This window comes from Amblyomma mixtum, chromosome 7 (genome assembly GCF_055824585.1).
Source record: "Amblyomma mixtum isolate Tamu chromosome 7, ASM5582458v1, whole genome shotgun sequence".
Lineage (NCBI taxonomy): Eukaryota > Metazoa > Arthropoda > Arachnida > Ixodida > Ixodidae > Amblyomma > Amblyomma mixtum.
Genome location: NC_143018.1, coordinates 92439786 through 92456244, shown reverse-complemented (window position 1 = coordinate 92456244; position 16459 = coordinate 92439786). Strand labels below are relative to the sequence as shown.

The 16459-nt window shown below is 52.0% G+C and overlaps 2 protein-coding genes across 2 annotated transcripts in view; one reads left to right on the top strand and one right to left on the bottom strand.

The window, feature by feature from the left end:
• Positions 1-15062, top strand: part of LOC149336846 (uncharacterized) — a 63190-nt gene extending 48128 nt beyond the window's left edge. The window contains exon 2 of the mRNA XM_089554254.1: positions 14889-15062. Within this exon, the coding sequence (XP_089410380.1) occupies positions 14889-15062 (174 nt within the window). The remainder of the gene's footprint in view (positions 1-14888) is intronic.
• LOC149336847 (uncharacterized) lies at positions 7158-12261 on the bottom strand. The gene is made up of 2 exons (XM_089553165.1): positions 11866-12261; positions 7158-7698 (listed from the first exon to the last, which is right to left on the bottom strand). Exons 1-2 carry the CDS (start codon positions 12178-12180, stop codon positions 7639-7641), a joined length of 375 nt encoding a protein of 124 aa, XP_089409291.1. The 5' UTR covers positions 12181-12261; the 3' UTR covers positions 7158-7638.
• Positions 15063-16459: the final 1397 nt, after the last annotated feature.

Sequence of the window (16459 nt, the reverse complement as noted above, 5' to 3'; positions counted from 1 at the left end):
TGGACCCCTTAAACGTCCGCATTTCGGACATCCGTCCGGTATGCGCCAACTCATCTATTCAGATTTTCTTCGATGACATCTTTCCAAAACATGCAAAGTTAATGCCTTTTCATTTGCTCAGCGGTTTATTGCAGGATTACCTGCTGTGCTTTAAATCTCATGTGCTCATAGCGACAGACGCCTCACAGTGTGAAGAAAAGGCCGGAGTTGGCATTTTCTCCATCTCCCTTGACTGGTCATTCTCACACCGCCTTCCCGATTACACACCTATTTATTTGGCCGAATTTCTAGCAGTAGTCTTAGCGTTGCGCAAATTAAACAGCTCCTTGTCTTCTGTCATAATTATGACAGATTCATTATCGTTGTGTTCCTCTCTCACCGCGCCTACAACATCTCAGGCACTTCGGTTATTCAAATGCTTGGTTCCACCCCACCTGTGTTCATTACGGTTGGTCTGGGTGCCTGGGCACAGAGGAATCCATTTGAATGAGGTTGCTGATACCCTGGCAAAGGCATCTCTTCAAGGCCCAGTCGTATCTGTGCTTCCACCCAGCGCATATATTACCGCGGCCAGGTTTCGCAGGTATCTGCTCCTGAAAGAATTCGCAGCATCAGCTCTGACCTCCTCTCCCGAATTCCGGCATCTCCTTTACCCGTGGTGCAGTAAAGGATGGCGATCACGCAAGCTTGAGGTTTCCTTCACTCGTCTACGTTGTCGCGTGCCTCTTTTAAACTTCTACCTTTATAGATCTGGTCTGGCGGTCTCCCCATTGTGCCCGTTCTGCGGAGAACCCGAAACGATAGATCATTTCTTGTTGACCTGCCGCCGTTTCTCCTCTTTACGGAGCCGCCTGCTGGAGCTTCCGTTACGACAGCTTGGTCTAAGTCTGTCAGCTGGGGTTGCTCTGTCTCTTGGGGCTTCCTCCCTTGGGCACAGCAACTGGAATGTGCTCTCCGCCATGCAAAACTTCCTTACAGACACTAAACGGCTGCCGTCTTAAGCTCTGGTCTTTCTCATGACCAATATTTCTCTGGAATGAAAGCTTTCTGAAACGTGGAATATTTAGCCCCGTTCTCTATTTCAGTCACCGATCTCACAGCATTTGTTTAACCTATTTCAATTACACATTTGAGATCCTTTCATTTATTTCCTAATTGCTATTATTATCATGATTATTTTATTTTTCCCCACAATTATTTTCTTGTTTAACATTTTGTACACCTATCAGTTGCCGCCTGTGTCTTGGCCAATCCCCCGAAGTGGGTATGCGCCATTTTCTAGAGGACAACAACAACAACAACAACGATGCCGGCGGCCGCGCGCGTGGAGAGCTCGAGCTCGCTCTTGGTTCTGTTCTGGTGCCGCCGCTACTCGAACAGCCTGTGCCATCGTTTCGCTGCCAGTCCTTCGAACTTGCCAATAAACCCCTCTTCATTTGGTGGAGCGTGCGGGTTCGCCTAGTACACTACCAACTTGGAGCTCCGCAGCCGCACAATTCCGATGGCGACGACCAACGAAAGCCAGCAGCCAGCAGTCCCATCGCAGCCCGTCATTTGCTCCGGTGCCGTCCGGCAGAGAGACCCCGTCGTTTTCAACGGACACTGCGACCAAGATGTCGAGGATTGGCTGGCTTCGTATGAGCGGGTGAGCCGTCACAACAACTGGGATGACCGCATGAAACTAAACAACGTAATATTTTACCTGAGCGACGTCGCGAATCTCTGGTTTCGCAATCACGAGGCTGATATTCCAACATGGGCTACTTTCAAGACAACGTTTGCCGAAGTATTTGGCCGTCCCGCCGTGCGTAAACTTCGCGCTGAACAATGCTTGCGCGCTCGTGTTGAGTGTGCGGGTGAAAGTTTCACCGCCTACATCGAAGATGTGGTCGATCTATGCAAGCGTGTCGACCCGTCTATGCTTGAGGCCGACAAGATCAACCATATTATGAAGGGCATCGACGCCGACGCTTTCCATATGCTGGTGGCCAAAAGTCCCACAACCGTCGCCTCCGTGTACAACCTCATTACGAAATACTTCAACCAGTGCTGGAGGGAGGGTAACCTCCCGCAGTCCTGGCGCCACGCGAAGGTAATATTTATACCAAAACCCAACAAACCACTCACCATTCAAAACCTTCGCCCGATTTCGCTAACCTCATGCCTCGGGAAGCTCCTCGAGCATGTTGTGTTAGCGAGACTCACAAGTCACATGGCGGACAACAATCTCTAGCCGCATAGCATGGTGGGATTCCGCCCTCATCTATCCGCACAGGATGCCATGCTGCAACTCACACACGACCTTTTTGACCCGCTTCTTCCAGGTCACACCAAGGCAGTCTTAGCTTTGGATCTCTCCAAAGCTTTTGATCGCATTGAACATCAGGCGATTATGACTGCTCTATCCCCATTGAATGTGGGTGTGCGCACGTATGCCTACATTCAAGCATTCCTGACTGACCGCACGGCTGAGATACACTTCGGGCCTCTGTCTTCCACCTCCTACACACTTCAGAGTATCGGCACTCCTCAAGGGTCCGTCCTTTCCCCATTTCTCTTTAACATAACCCTCATACCCCTCGCCCGGAAATTGTCAACTATTCCCCACCTCAAGCACACTCTTTATGCCGACGATATCACCCTGTGGACCACCCACGGCAGTGACGGCGACATAGAGAACACCTTACAGGAAGCAGCCACGCTCACCCAAAATTACGCACGGACCATCGGACTGTCTTGCTCCCCAGAGAAGTCCGAACTGCTCCTCATCCGGCCTAAGAACCACCGCTGTCCCCGCTCCCCCATTGCCATTGAATTGAATGGTTACCCGGTACCTGAGGTTGGCACCCTCCGTGTATTGGGCTTGCACATTCAGAACGATGGCAAAAACACCACTACCCTCAAGAAACTCAAGCAGGTTGCAGGCACGATATCGCACCTCATCCGCAGGGTTTCGGGACATCATAGAGGCATGAAGGAGCGCGACCTATGTCGCCTCATTCATGCCTTTGTCCTCAGCCGTGTACTGTACACTACCCCATACTTACAACTATCCAAACATGACATAAACGCTTTGGATGCTTTGATTCGCAAGGCATTCAAGGTAGCACTTCATCTTCCGCTCAACACACCCACAGACAGATTACTAGGCCTGGGCCTCCACAACACGATCGGGGAACTGGTGGAGGCCCACCGACAGGCCCAATACATCAGGCTCACAAAAACTTCCACAGGTCGGTATATCCTGGACTCCCTGGGAATCAAAATACCGGCCAACGACCCAACCCTTCTCGCCATCCCACGATCCCTTCACCGAGAGCTTCTCATCAGGCCGCTCCCGAGGAATATGCACCCGTCCCACCATGAGCAGCGCCGCAGAGCCCGTGCGAAGGCACTCCATCGAGCGTACGGCCCCCAGCCGGACGCCGTATGGGTGGACGCTGCCTGCACGGGTGATGAAGCGACAGCAGCTGCGGTGGACTCCTCTTCATCCATCCTCCTCACACTACCTCTCCCTCCAGATACGTCCCCAGAGGCTGCAGAGGAAGCCGCCATTGCACTTGCTATAACCCGCACGGAAGCCCGGTATATTTTAACTGACTCTAAAACTGCGATTCTAAATTTTGCTCGAGGCCGAGTTCATGTCCCTGCTTTTGGCATACTGGACTCGCCCGATGCACCCCCGCCCCGCCAAGTGGAGCTGATATGGGTGCCTGCGCACTCCGGGAATCCCGGAAACGAGGCCGCCAACCTTTTAGCCCGAGGTTCTTTAAACCGGGCTCAGGTGGCCTCGGATCGGGGATTCACGAAGGATCGCATGCACTCATTCAGTGAGCTGACCCAGGCATACAGAGCCTCTCGCCAGCTCTACCCCCTGCCCCACCCCTCCCTAGATAACAGACACGCAACACTCTGGCGCAGATTACAAACACATACTCTCCCCTCGCCCCTTACCCTAACCCACTATCATCCCTCCTTCCCCACTCCTGCTTGCGCCCTATGCCCAGAACCCTTCGCTTCTTCCCTCCACATCCTTTCCCTCTGCCCTGCGGACCCTCCCCCGCGGGACCTAGAGAACCTCAAGACCTGGGAGGACTGGGAGACCCTGCTGCATTCGGAGGACCCAGCCGTGCAGACCATCGCCACCGGCCGTGCTGCCAGTGTTATGGACCTCAGGAACATAACACTTGAGTGCAGTGGGGTCGTGCGGGGACCCTGGGGCGTGCCCCGAATTCCTTTGTAAATAAAGTTTTCTCTCTCTCTCTCTGTACAACCTGTGCCAGAGCTTCGATGAGTTGCGCAAGCAGCGACTTAACGCTCGTCGCCCGCCCGCACCTGCAGAGTCCATCTCCGGCCTGGCCGTCAATAGTGACCTTTTGGATCACATCAAAGACTTCGTGCGTCATGAGGTGGCCCGGCAGCTTTCCCTCCTCTCTGGCGCGCCCTCTACGCCCCACACCCTGACCCCTGAGATACGGCAGACCATAGCACAGGAGGTCGCCGATGCGCTTCCCGTTCGTCGGCAGCCGGCTCCGGCTCCACTGGCTCCTGAAGTCAATCTCCTCTCGATGCAGACCGCCCCCGTCGCTGCACCTTTGAGCTACGGCACTCCTATTGCTACGCCGCCTGCCCCTATGCGTGCGCCTCTCACGTATGCCGAAGCCGTCGCCCTACCACCGCAACCGCTGGCCTTTCCATACGTCCGGACAACGCCGCCTACACCTCGTGCTCCCCGGCTCCGACCGGCGCCTACTTCCTACAGTTCTTGGCGCACTCCTGACAACCGGCCGATTTGTTACACGTGCGGTCTCCCAGGCCACGTCGCCCGCCACTGTCGTCAGGTTCTGGCTGCGCCTGTGCCCGCTGTGCCGAACTACTACCCGTCTCGCGCCGCTCGCACACCTTCAGGGCTACCTGGGGAGGCTTTTGCTGACCACTTGCCACGCCGGCCCCACGTTTCTTCTGATCGGTCACCTTCCCCTCGTCGTCGGTCCTTGTCACCTATGCGGCGTCGTAACATGACCGACAATCCGGAAAACTAGGAGCCGCAGTTCTGGGGGCACGAACTGCGCACACTTCGACCTGCTCAAGACCTCGCCTTTCACCACCGAACTTTTTAGACGTGTTAGTTGACGGCATTCGAGCACTTGCCCTTGTGGACACTGGTGCTGCCGTTTCCGTGATAGCCGAAAACTTCTGCCGTTCACTCGTAAAGTCACCACTTCTACTTCTGGACTCTCTCTTTGCACCGCTAGCGCCGAGCCCATTCATCCTTCTGCCGCTTGCACGGCACGTGTCGTCATCGCGGACGTTTTATATGTCGTCGAATTTTTAGTGCTCAGCTCTTGCTCGCCATGTATATTTCCTCTGACGCCACTAATTGGGATCAAGTCCGACCATTCGTAACTTATGCATACAATACTGCTTCCCAGGCCACCACCGGATTTTCCCCTTACTTTCTTTTATACGGCCGTGAACCTTCCTGTCTTCTGGATACTATCCTTCCTTACAACCCCAACAGTTCTGAATGCACCTTTTTCTCCGACGCTGCCCGTCATGCCGAGCAGTGCCGCCAGCTGGCTCGCTCGTTGACATCCGCCACTCAAAGCCTCCGCAAATATGAGACTGACCAAGGCAAGCCCACCCATGACCACCGTGCCCATGACTTTCCAACTGACTCGCTCGTCTGGCTGTCTGTACCGGCTGCATCCAAGTTTGCGGCTAAGTACCTCGGTCCCTACCGTGTCGTGCAGCGCACTTCACCTGTGAACTACACAGTCGAACCGGTCACGCCTTCCTCGGACCACCGCCGTCGCGGCCGCGAAATTGTTCACGTGAGCCGGCTAAAACCCTACTACGACCCCATCGTCACCTGCTCGCCCTGAGTCGCCAGGATGGCTCCCTGTTTTCGCCGGGGCAGTTGCAATGAAGAAGGCAGAGCGCCGGCACCAACGACGACGAAGCGATTTGTGCGTCCTCCGATGCCGGCGGCCGCGCGCGTGGAGAGCTCGAGCTCGCTCTTGGTTCTGTTCTGGTGCCGCCGCTACTCGAACAGCCTGTGCCATCGTTTCGCTGCCAGTCCTTCGAACTTGCCAATAAACCCCTCTTCACACTGTGTTCTCCTCACGTCCCCGTCTTTTTCACGCTGTCTGCAAACATGGGTCACAAACTCGCCCAAGCGTCTGTTTTACACCTTCTACTATAGCAAAAATTTCCATTCTCTAGTTCGGTAAAAACCAACTCAGGATTTTGCCTAACTAAGATTTATTATATCACCGGACAAAAAAACTGATCAGTGGTGCGTAAGCAAAAAAGGTAAGCAGGTTCTTCAAGAAAGATTACTTATCAGTAAATGACTAAATCCATATGAGTAAACAAATTAACACTAGGCCCTAAGTCCCTAGCGGCTGCTAGAACCTAGAACGCTAGGACCTTATCCTAATGTCCGCCAATATGTCCGCCTAACAAACACGAGTTAATGACATCCTAGCAGAAATCAACAGGAAGTAGTGGGCCTGGTTAGGGCATGTAACGCGAAGGCAAGATAACCGATGGTCCTTAAGATTAACGTACTGGGTTCCACGAGAAGGCAGCCACACAACACAGTCGCCTGAATTCATCTGTGGGTACGCGCGTGTTCGCACCACTGACCTCCATACCAGGCAGGTGGACCGCGAGGCAATGCCGCAATGAATTGTTTTACCCTCAGGGCTTACAAAAGCATTGTAGAGGGGGGGGGGGGGGGCAGATATACAAAGGACACTCTGTAATTTGGTTTAGAAAAGGAAAAAATAACAATAAAAGAGAAATTAGGCACCAACAACAACGACGACGAAAAAACAAAAATTTTGCTGAGCATAAGAACCTGGTGAGCATGGGCGTATTAGAAGATCTATTTTTACGTTCAGGTTAAGGTATGTCTACACGTTCGTGTTGCGACTCCTTTTGGAAAGCTTTATTGGAATTCAGACTGTAATAGAGAGCAAACTTCCGATTCTCGAAATACGAGAAAATCGGAGCTGCGTTTCAGAGGTAACGAAACCCTTACAGGCTTCACATGGAAAGCGCATTGGGAGATCGAGAAGCTCCCGTGGCCGGAATACCCCCCCGAACGCTGCCCACTTAACCTGCAACATTCACACACACACACACATCTGTCGAGGGGGCAGTGCACATGTCCACAACACAATTTATTCGTGTACATCAAGCTGCAGAAAGAGAAATTTCTAGCCGAAAAGCTCTACATATACAAATCACGTATTAAAAAAATTAACATCGCCGTGTGCATTACTGCAAAGACACCAAAAAGCCGTCCACAGCGAAAAAAAAAATGCAGCGTCAGCGAAGTTGTAACGCTGCTCCGAATCTCCACAAAACTCGCCCATACTGTTTCCGCCTGAGCAGAGGGCATAGCAGGAGGCCACGATAAAAATCCTGTCTTCCATAAGCCTCGATTTCGCAGAATGAGTATGAGGCGAGTGCATTGTCGCAGCGAGGGAAAAACGGCAGATCCATGTTGTCGACCTGCAGCCTTGGGGTAGTGGAGCGGAAAAAGTCGCCGTGCTGGACGCGAATCAACTGCGTAGATGGATGACTGCAGTGACGACTTAGACAGGTGTCGTTGGTAGTAGGGCCACCTTAATCCACAGGTTTGGACTGCAGTTTGCCTGGCGAGCGAACCCCAAAAGCGCCGTGATCCTGCGCGTGAGAAAAACGAAAAGCATAAATTTCTACTGCCTCGTCAGAGCACCCGCAATAGAGTAGTGGTGCGGGCGAGGCACTTTATCTGGCTCATTTAAAACTTCTAAAATTATCTTCTGCCCTGACTCATTAGAGCATAGAACTAATCGAATATCCTCCTATTTGACGCGTCGAATGAATCAAATAACGCATGATCAAATTAATTTCGAAGAGCCGAATAAATTCAGAATTTTTCGAATACAGTTCAAGTAAGTGGCATGAACGTGAAATTAGGCAAGCCGTAGTTTTCTTCGTCGACTGCTTCAAGAAAACGGCCCCCCCCCTATGCCTCACAGCGCTCTGCAACCAGCTTGCAGCCATCTGCAGAGGGTAAAAGCGCAGCCTCGGCCCCTCCTTAGCAAGAAATTAAAATAAAAACAGCGCCACGCAGACGGCTCTCGCCGGAGCGCGTGGTAAAAAAGGGGAGAAGGAACCCCTGGAGAGCGACTAGCCTTGCGTGTGTGGCTGCCCTCTCTCCCACCGCTTGCCGCCACAGCGCGCGGGAGCACTGCTGTCGATTGTTCTAGACATTACAAGTAATTTCTACACGATGTTGACGGAGAGGGCGTAGCCTTGACTGTGCTAAGGGATGCCCTACACCTTTTCACTCGCGCGATGTCGTCACGCCAGAAAGTTCCAGATGCTCCTCGAAGCCACTCCTGGCCTTTGACCAATGAGGACGCACGCCCAGCGCGAGAAGGAGAAGGAGACTGGACAGTCGACACTGTGCGTATGTGCACGCCTGCCTTGGCGCGAAGAACAGACAGACGTGGAGCGCTCAGCCTATATAAGAAGGGCGTTGACCGCCCGAGCTGTCGTTTACGCTTCAGGGAACAAATCTTGATGAAAGGAAATGCGCATTATCTGTCCCCACAGCTGCGAAACCAATAGAGCGAGGGCTTCGAAAGCAGTGGGTAAAATTTGTAAATTGGTTTTTGAGGAAACGCAAAGCGTAGTATCTGTCTCACATATCTGAGTGGACACCTGAACCAGAGGGAAGGCGCATAAATGCCATCTTGGAACAGTGGCCCCTTAAATCGTGCTTTATGCTTCGTGGCGGTAGTGACAGATGTGCGCTGCATGCTGTGGCATTAACAACGTTGTGCCAGAAACGCTACCACCTGCCAGGGTAGTAGGGTGGATGGGGACTTTAATGTAGATACAAAGACAAGCGGGAATTTTTGACCATTTATGCGGGAGAACATCCCGTTGCTCTCCCTCGTAACGGCTCCCACAGTTGTGACAACGTCGCGAAATACTTGCGCAGACCTCGTCTTTCAGATCCAGGCATTAGTGCAACTTGTCGAGCATATATATTCGTCTATTTCTCCATACACAAAGCTTCCTTCATGACAATAAAGAACTGTTAGTGGAGTGTTTCTTGAAGAAGGAGTATGTGCGAAAAATTATTTTTCTTTAATTGTACATACATGCCTTGCCCGAATTCTTTGCCGCAATCTATCGAAAAGCTGAAACAGATGAGGTGTTTCACTTAAAATTCGCATTAAGAAGTAACGTAATCGTCGGTAATTTTAAGCATGAAATTTTTTCAGGTCCCGCTGTCGGCAGTGTGGTGACATCACGCCGAGACCGAGAGCCAACATCCGGGCACTTAATTCCACACATCCGGGAGCTGAACCGAGAGCGTGCGGGCACCGTGCGAGATTTAACCAGACTCTCTAAGCCCTCCTACAGGACCGGCATACAAGTGCCGGTAGCTTCGCGCCGAACGGGTGGTGGCGTTCCTCCCTTCCTGTACGGTCCGGTTCAGGTGTCCACCGAGATGACAGAGAATTACGGCGCAATTTCCTTTCCTTAAAAAGCGTTGCCTTCAAAGGGCAAGGCATCGCGCCGAACGGGCGGTGGCATTCCTTCCCGTACGGTGCGGTTCGGGTGTCCACCGAGATGATAGAGAATTACTGCGTAATTTCCTTTCCTCAAAAAAGCGTCGCGTTCAAATGGCAAGTCTTCTCCCCGAACGGGTGGTGGCGTTCTGTGGACTGCCTGGAAGCGCTACAACACGCTGTCGCATTCCACTCCTAAAGGCAAAGATTAAACGTCATTAATTGGCATTTAATTATTGCACCAACAGAATGTGAAGTGAACAATCGCGTAGCAGAATGCAGCACTAAGGCTTTCGCCTTTCACCACTTTAGCCGCTAAAATTCCTCGTAATTTCGTTTATTTACGAAACACGTGCATTCACTAGATGGCGGAGTGGTAGCGTCACATCTTCAATAGCCAAACGCCCTTGTTCGATTCCGAGCCTCGACACAGGCTTTTTAAGGTGAAAGCCTTTAATGCCTTCCCCGCCGCGGTGGCTCAGTGGTTACGGCGCTCCGCTGCTGACCCGGAAGACGCGTGTTCAATCCCGGCCACGGCGGCCGAATTTTGATGAAGGCGAAATTCACGAGACCCGTGTGCTATGCGATTTCAGTGTACGTGAAGGAACACCAGGTGGTCGAAATTTCCGGATCCTTCACTACGGCGTCCCTCATATCGTGAGTTGCTTCGGGGCGATAAACCCCAATAAACCAAACTAAACCTTTAATGCCTCATACTCTCGTGACCAAGACGTGTTAGCAAATGTGTCCGCGTTTTGGATACATGCCTTATATGGGCATGGACCAATCGATACTTTATCGGGTGCAATCGAAAGACATCGGAACATGATATATAGGGATTTCATGATTATAATATTGTAACTAATGAATCATCGGTGATTAGTAGTAAAGAAGTGCATGTGGGACTGTGCACTGCGCCTGTACCTTAGCACTAATCAGTGTACTAGTTAAGGTCACGTTTATCACTAACCATACATTAACTACTATCACGAAATGTGCAAGTCATGCTTAAGTATCATTAGCCATTAATAATAGCTAGACGCTTCATAGGTATTGTGTCGAACTTTCTAGAGAGTTACGTCACGGCAGGTGAGTGACAGGACATGATGGATTGCATTAGAACAATGGTAAAAACCAGTTAGCCTAATTAACCCTTTTGCTAGTCAGACCACATAAATAAATAAAACCGAGTAGCAAACTGGTTGAGTTGGAGAATCGAACCAGGGTCTCTGGAGTGCGAGACGAGCACGCTAACTCCGCCAAGCCAGCTCGATGGTTTGGAATGAACAAAGGCGCGTCTAGCAAATACGACTTCTTCGTTCACTCCTATCGTCCTACCTTCCCGTTACAGCGAGGTTCTGGTGTCCACCGAGATATGCGAGCGAACCTTTCCTCAAAAACCAATTTACCGTCGAGCAAGGCGTGAGTCGAATGGGCGACGGCGTTCTGTAGACTCCCTGGCAGCGTTGCAAGACGCTGTCGCGTTCCACTCAGAGGCGAAGCTTAACATCTTAACCACACATCAGTGACACAAGCAGCAACACTGCGCTTAAGGCTTTCGCCTCACGCACTTAAGGTCAACAATGTGCTCCCCCCCCCACAATTTTTTTTAAAGTAGTGAGAACGAAACGCGGACGCACTTGCTACCACAAATTGTATGACGCATTAAAATCTTTCGCCTTAAAAACAAATATTTACTTCCATCAGTGAAGAAAAGGCGCATGAAGCAGATAATGAGCGTCCACCTTTGGCTACGACCAGTCGGTTATAGCGACTTCTGCTCAGAAATGCTATTCGTCGACAGAAAACGGTCTTCGCGTTCTTTCGCGACGGAATTTACGGGGCCAAATAGCCAAATGAGGGGGACAAATCAGAAGCGTACATCTGAATGATACGTTGGAAAATATTTCGCTCAAACAGCACGAAAGACTTCCGAGCTCTATAGATACGGTGTCCTGATTAATCGCACATGACCTTAAGTAAGAGATTTTGGGACAGGCGGGAGGGATCCTGCCGCGTTCTGCACTCTTACGGCAGGTTGTGTTACCAGGAATTTCTTGCGGTTAGCAATGGAGGCTTCACTGCATTACATGCGTACAGCATCGGCAGTGCAGTTTTCTCGAACTTAGTGTCGCCCATAGTGCACTTGTTACTTCCAGCGCGTTCCTAATGCCTTTTGAGCCGCCCTCTCATCCATACGAGCACAGACAACGTAGCTAAAAATACAACTAGCAGTTGCCTAACCTAGACTTATCGACAGCAGCCACAGCTTGTTCCATACCTCGTCTGCCGTTCGAAGCCCTGGCTGGTCACGCGCCGCGGATGAAGACGCTGCGGCGGCGACGGGGACGTCACCCTGGATTGCGTTCCGGGCTACAGGCCGCCAAGAGTTCCATCGAAGATGAATCAGCTCACGGATGCTGCGACGGCGGGGCATGGGACACCTCTGGGACACCATGATGCCCGTACCACACAAGAAAGCTTCTAAGTCGGAGTCCGCAGAACCGGCCGTAGGTCCACTGTGTGCAGCGTTTGGCACCTCGTCGCCTAGAGCGGCGTTGCAGAATCGAGTCATCTCAACGAAGCGCTTAAGCATGGCTCTCGTTGTCTTGCACGAACTCCGTCTGTGGCCCACAACCCAGCTGCTGCTGCTGCTGCTGCGGACTGCAGCAGGACTGGAGCAGTGGACACCTTACTCGCGCTTTTAATCTGCGAAACCAATGGAGCGCGAGCTTGGAAAGCAAAGGCGCATAAGTGCCCTCTCGGAACAGTGGACACCCCAATCGTCCTTTAAGCTACGTGGCGGTAGTGACAGATGTGTGCTGCATGCGTTCGCAATGACAACGTTGTACCATTTTTAAGAAAGGAAGTGCCCATAATGGCTCCTTGGGTCAGCGGAAGCCTGGTTCGAGCTTACTGGTATGTGGCGTGATGAGAGAGAGAGGCGCGTTGCAGGCACTGGCAATGTTGTGCCAGAAACGCAGCGCTGAAGCCATAGGCCGTCGGCATTCATTTTGTTCATTAGCGTTGGCGTTGTCAACGTTTTACACTCCAATCATTTTAAGGAAAGGAAGTGCGCATAACTGGCTCCTTGGGTCAGCGAACGCCTGAATCGCGCTCACAGCTACGTGGCGTGGTGAGAGATGTGGCTTACAGGCGTTGACAACTTTGTGCCAGAAACGGGGCGCTGAAGCGTTCATCTGTTCATTGGCGTTCGCGTTGAAAACGTTTTACACTCCGATCATTTCAAGGAAAGGAAGTGTGCATTACTACCTCCCTGGGTCAGAGGACGTCTGAATCGAGCTTATAGGTGCGTGGGGTGATGAGAGAGATAGGCGAGTTGCAGTCATTGACAACGTTGTGCCAGAAACGCGGAGCAGAAGCCATAGGCCGTCGGCGTTTATTTTGTTCATTGGCGTTGTCGTTTTACACTCCGATCATTTCAAGGAAAGAAAGTGCGCATAACTGGCACCCTGGGTCAGCGGACGCCTGAAGCGCGTTTATAGGTACGTGGGGTGATGAGTGAGATATGTGAGAAAAGAAAATAGAAAGAATGTTTTGTTTATTTTATGCCGCCGCGGTGGCTGAGTGGCTACGGTGCTCGGCTGCTGGCCTAAAATATGCGGGTTCGATCCCGGCGGCGGCGGCCGAATATCGATGAAGGTTAAATTCTGACATCACACAGCACATGAGACTCTAGAATTTAAATAATAAATATAATAATAAATTGATTTTTGAGGGAAGGAAATGGCGCAGTATCTGTCACACACATCTAGGCGGGCACCTGAACCGCGCCGTAAGGGATGGCAGGAAGGTTGGAGTGAAGGAAGAAAGAGAGAAAGAGGTGCGCAGTGGAGGTCTCCGGAATAATTTCGACCACCTGGGGACCTTTAACGTGCACTGACATCGCACAGCACACGGTTCAAAATCCGACCGCGGCAGCTGCGTTTCGATTGAGGCGAAACGCAAGAGGTTGGTTTGTTGGTAAACATTTATTAAAACAGTCAAGGGGCCGAAGGCCCAGATCTAGGGGTCGGCCAAGACTCCTTGGAATCTGGCAGCCTCTAGAGCGAGACCGATGAGCGTTCGTTGGTCGTCTAGGGTAGAGCTGCGTAGACGAGCCTCCCAGGTACGTTGTGTGGGTGTTGGGATGTGTTGTCGTGGACAAGTCCAGACCATATGAAGGAGGTCTGCTGGGATATTGCAGCGTTTACTCATCGGCATATACCGTTCAGGAAATATATTATGGAATCTTTTGGGATTGGGGAAAGTGTCCGTCTGGAGTTGGCGCCATGTGATGGCCTCTGTCTTTGTAAGTTCTTGGTGAGGACCTGGATAGAGTTGGCGAGAAAGACGATAGTGCTGGTGCAGATCGCGTGAAGTGATTATGGTGTCCTTCCTGACCAAGGCGGGCATGCTGGGGGCGGGGTGATAAGCTGCTCGGAAAGTGAGCCCTCGAGCTAGCTCATGTGCTTCCTCATTACCCTTCAGACCCATGTGGGCTGGAGCCCATATCAGTAGGGTCAGGTGTTTAGGAGGATTTGATACGAGTACGCGAAACGCTTCGACTGAAATACGGCCATGAGTAAAATTAAGAATGGCGCGCTGTGAGTCACTTATGACTACTCTAGCTTTAGAAGTGGACAGCGCGAGAGCAATAGCTACTTCCTCCGCTGTAGTGATATGTGAAATGCGTACGGAGCAGGAGGCATGAAGAGTCATGTTCTCATCTGTGGCAATTGCTGTTGCACCAGTCCGGGTAGGATGGTCTGCCGCGTCTGTGTAAAGCACGTCAAGTCGGCCAGCATATCGCTGCTGGAGTGACGCGGCCCGGGCTTCTCTGCGATCTTGATGGTGAGTTGGATGCATGTTGCGGGGGAGAGGGAGAGTCTTGATGTTGGCCCTGATGGCAGGTGGGAGATTGACCACCGAGGATGGCGGACGGAAGGGAGCGATGCGAAGTCGTTCGAGGATAGAGCGGCCTGCGGAAGTTAGGGAGAGGCGTTGGCGCTGGGCCAGGAGGGCCGCCTCAATGAACGCAAGAGGCGCCCGTGTGCTGTACGATAGCAGTGCGCGCTAAAGAACCCCAGGTGGTCGAAATTTCCGGAGCCTTTCACTACGGCGTCTCTCATAGCCTGAGTCGCTTTGGGACGTTAAACCCCATAAGCCAAACCAACCATTTTATTTACACAAAAATTTTGTGCGCTTTGTTGTTGAAAAATAAATGGCGAATGATATAGATGTTATACCATCACTCATTCTTTGTGTTAACGTTTACGCGAGTGATATTCATTTCGATGACAGGGAAACAAACCGACGGCTGAGATATCCCGCCAAGGTCACAGCACCTGTCCGGACATTTCACCAGTGGGATTAGAGGCCTTCATTACTCAGTTCGGGGAAGTGGCTTTGTTCCGCCCTTGGTCTCCTCCGACAAGACGGCTGGTCGGCGCTCCTTGTCAAGTCAAAAAGGGATGATCCCCTCGCTGGCATCGCTGTGTCCCACGCTGGGATAAAGACAGTGAGTGGCTCCTTACCGCCCCGACGAGGCTGCTGTCCACCCCAACTGTTGGTGAATGGTACCGCCGCCGCTGCCATCACCGCGCCGGCAGCATGGCAAGGCAACTGTGGGGGCACAGGAGGAGCACGAAACCTCGGCAATCACTACGAATTGCGCTCGTATAACTTTGGTTAAGCCTGGGTAGCTTTTGGTAGCTGTTTAAGGGTAGCTTTCTTTAAGCCTGGTAGGTTGCGAAAGCGAGCGCAGTCCTCTAACGGAACGAACGCGGCGCGCCGCGTCTAAAGTAGGAACGCAGTGCGCCGCGTATACAGGTCATGAATGGCTACCGGCCGCCGTTACCGAACGAGCCGAGTTGGTAGCCCGTCTCTCGCTCCTGGTATGACGTCACGCTGGGACGTCACTAGGCATGGTATGACGTCTGGGGTCATTCTAAATGTCACGCGTGGCTACCGGAAGACGCTGCATGTCTACTCGACTTGGTAGCCCATCTCTCACACTGCATGACGTCAGAGGTCATTCTAAAGGTCAAACGTGGCTACCGGCCGCCGCTAGGCGAAAGGCTGTTCATGAGCGTATCTGCTGCTCGCAATAAAGAGCGAGCAGCAGATATCGCAATCAACAGCCACGGAGACGAAGCATTTACACGGCGCGGTTGCGGGCGTGGTGAAGGAATGGCGACAGCAACGGCAATTGGTCAGAGGGGGGGGGGGGGGGGAGATGACTATGTTCGTGCTTGGAAGGCATTGCAAAATCTCTAATGTCTTCGCGGCGCTATGTCGACGCGGATCTCAACTGAAGCGGACGCCGTTGAAAAGAAAAATGGCTGAGGCTTACCTAAGGTAAAGCCTAGTCAGATGCGAAGCATATTGATGGCTGGGCTTGGTAATACATGGCTTTCCTTGGTTGAATAGTTGGTCATTTTAATACAACCACTAGAAGTTTAGCAAGGATTGCCGTGGCAGCTATATACGGGATCATTGGTGAATTCAATGCAGAGTGTACAACCGCGGCCCCAGCACCGGCTACAACAGCATTCTTGGCACCCTTGGAAAGTACATTGGAAACACCCTTAGTTATTCCACCACCGCCACCATTCCCTATAGACTGTATTGATGTACCCCCAGCAGCAGCAGGCAGCGCCTCTGATGTGGAGCCTCCACCGCCGCGGCCGACCGCGCGAGCCGGCAGCCCATCTCTCCTCTGCTGTGACGTCATGTAGTCACGTGGTGTCAAGTGGTCACGGTGGTAGCTCAACCGCCGCGCTCGACGGGCTGTAGTGTAGCTCTAGTAATATGCTTCGCATAAAAACTTCGTTCAGAAGCCTAAGTTAGGCAGTCGAATAGAATTAAATTCG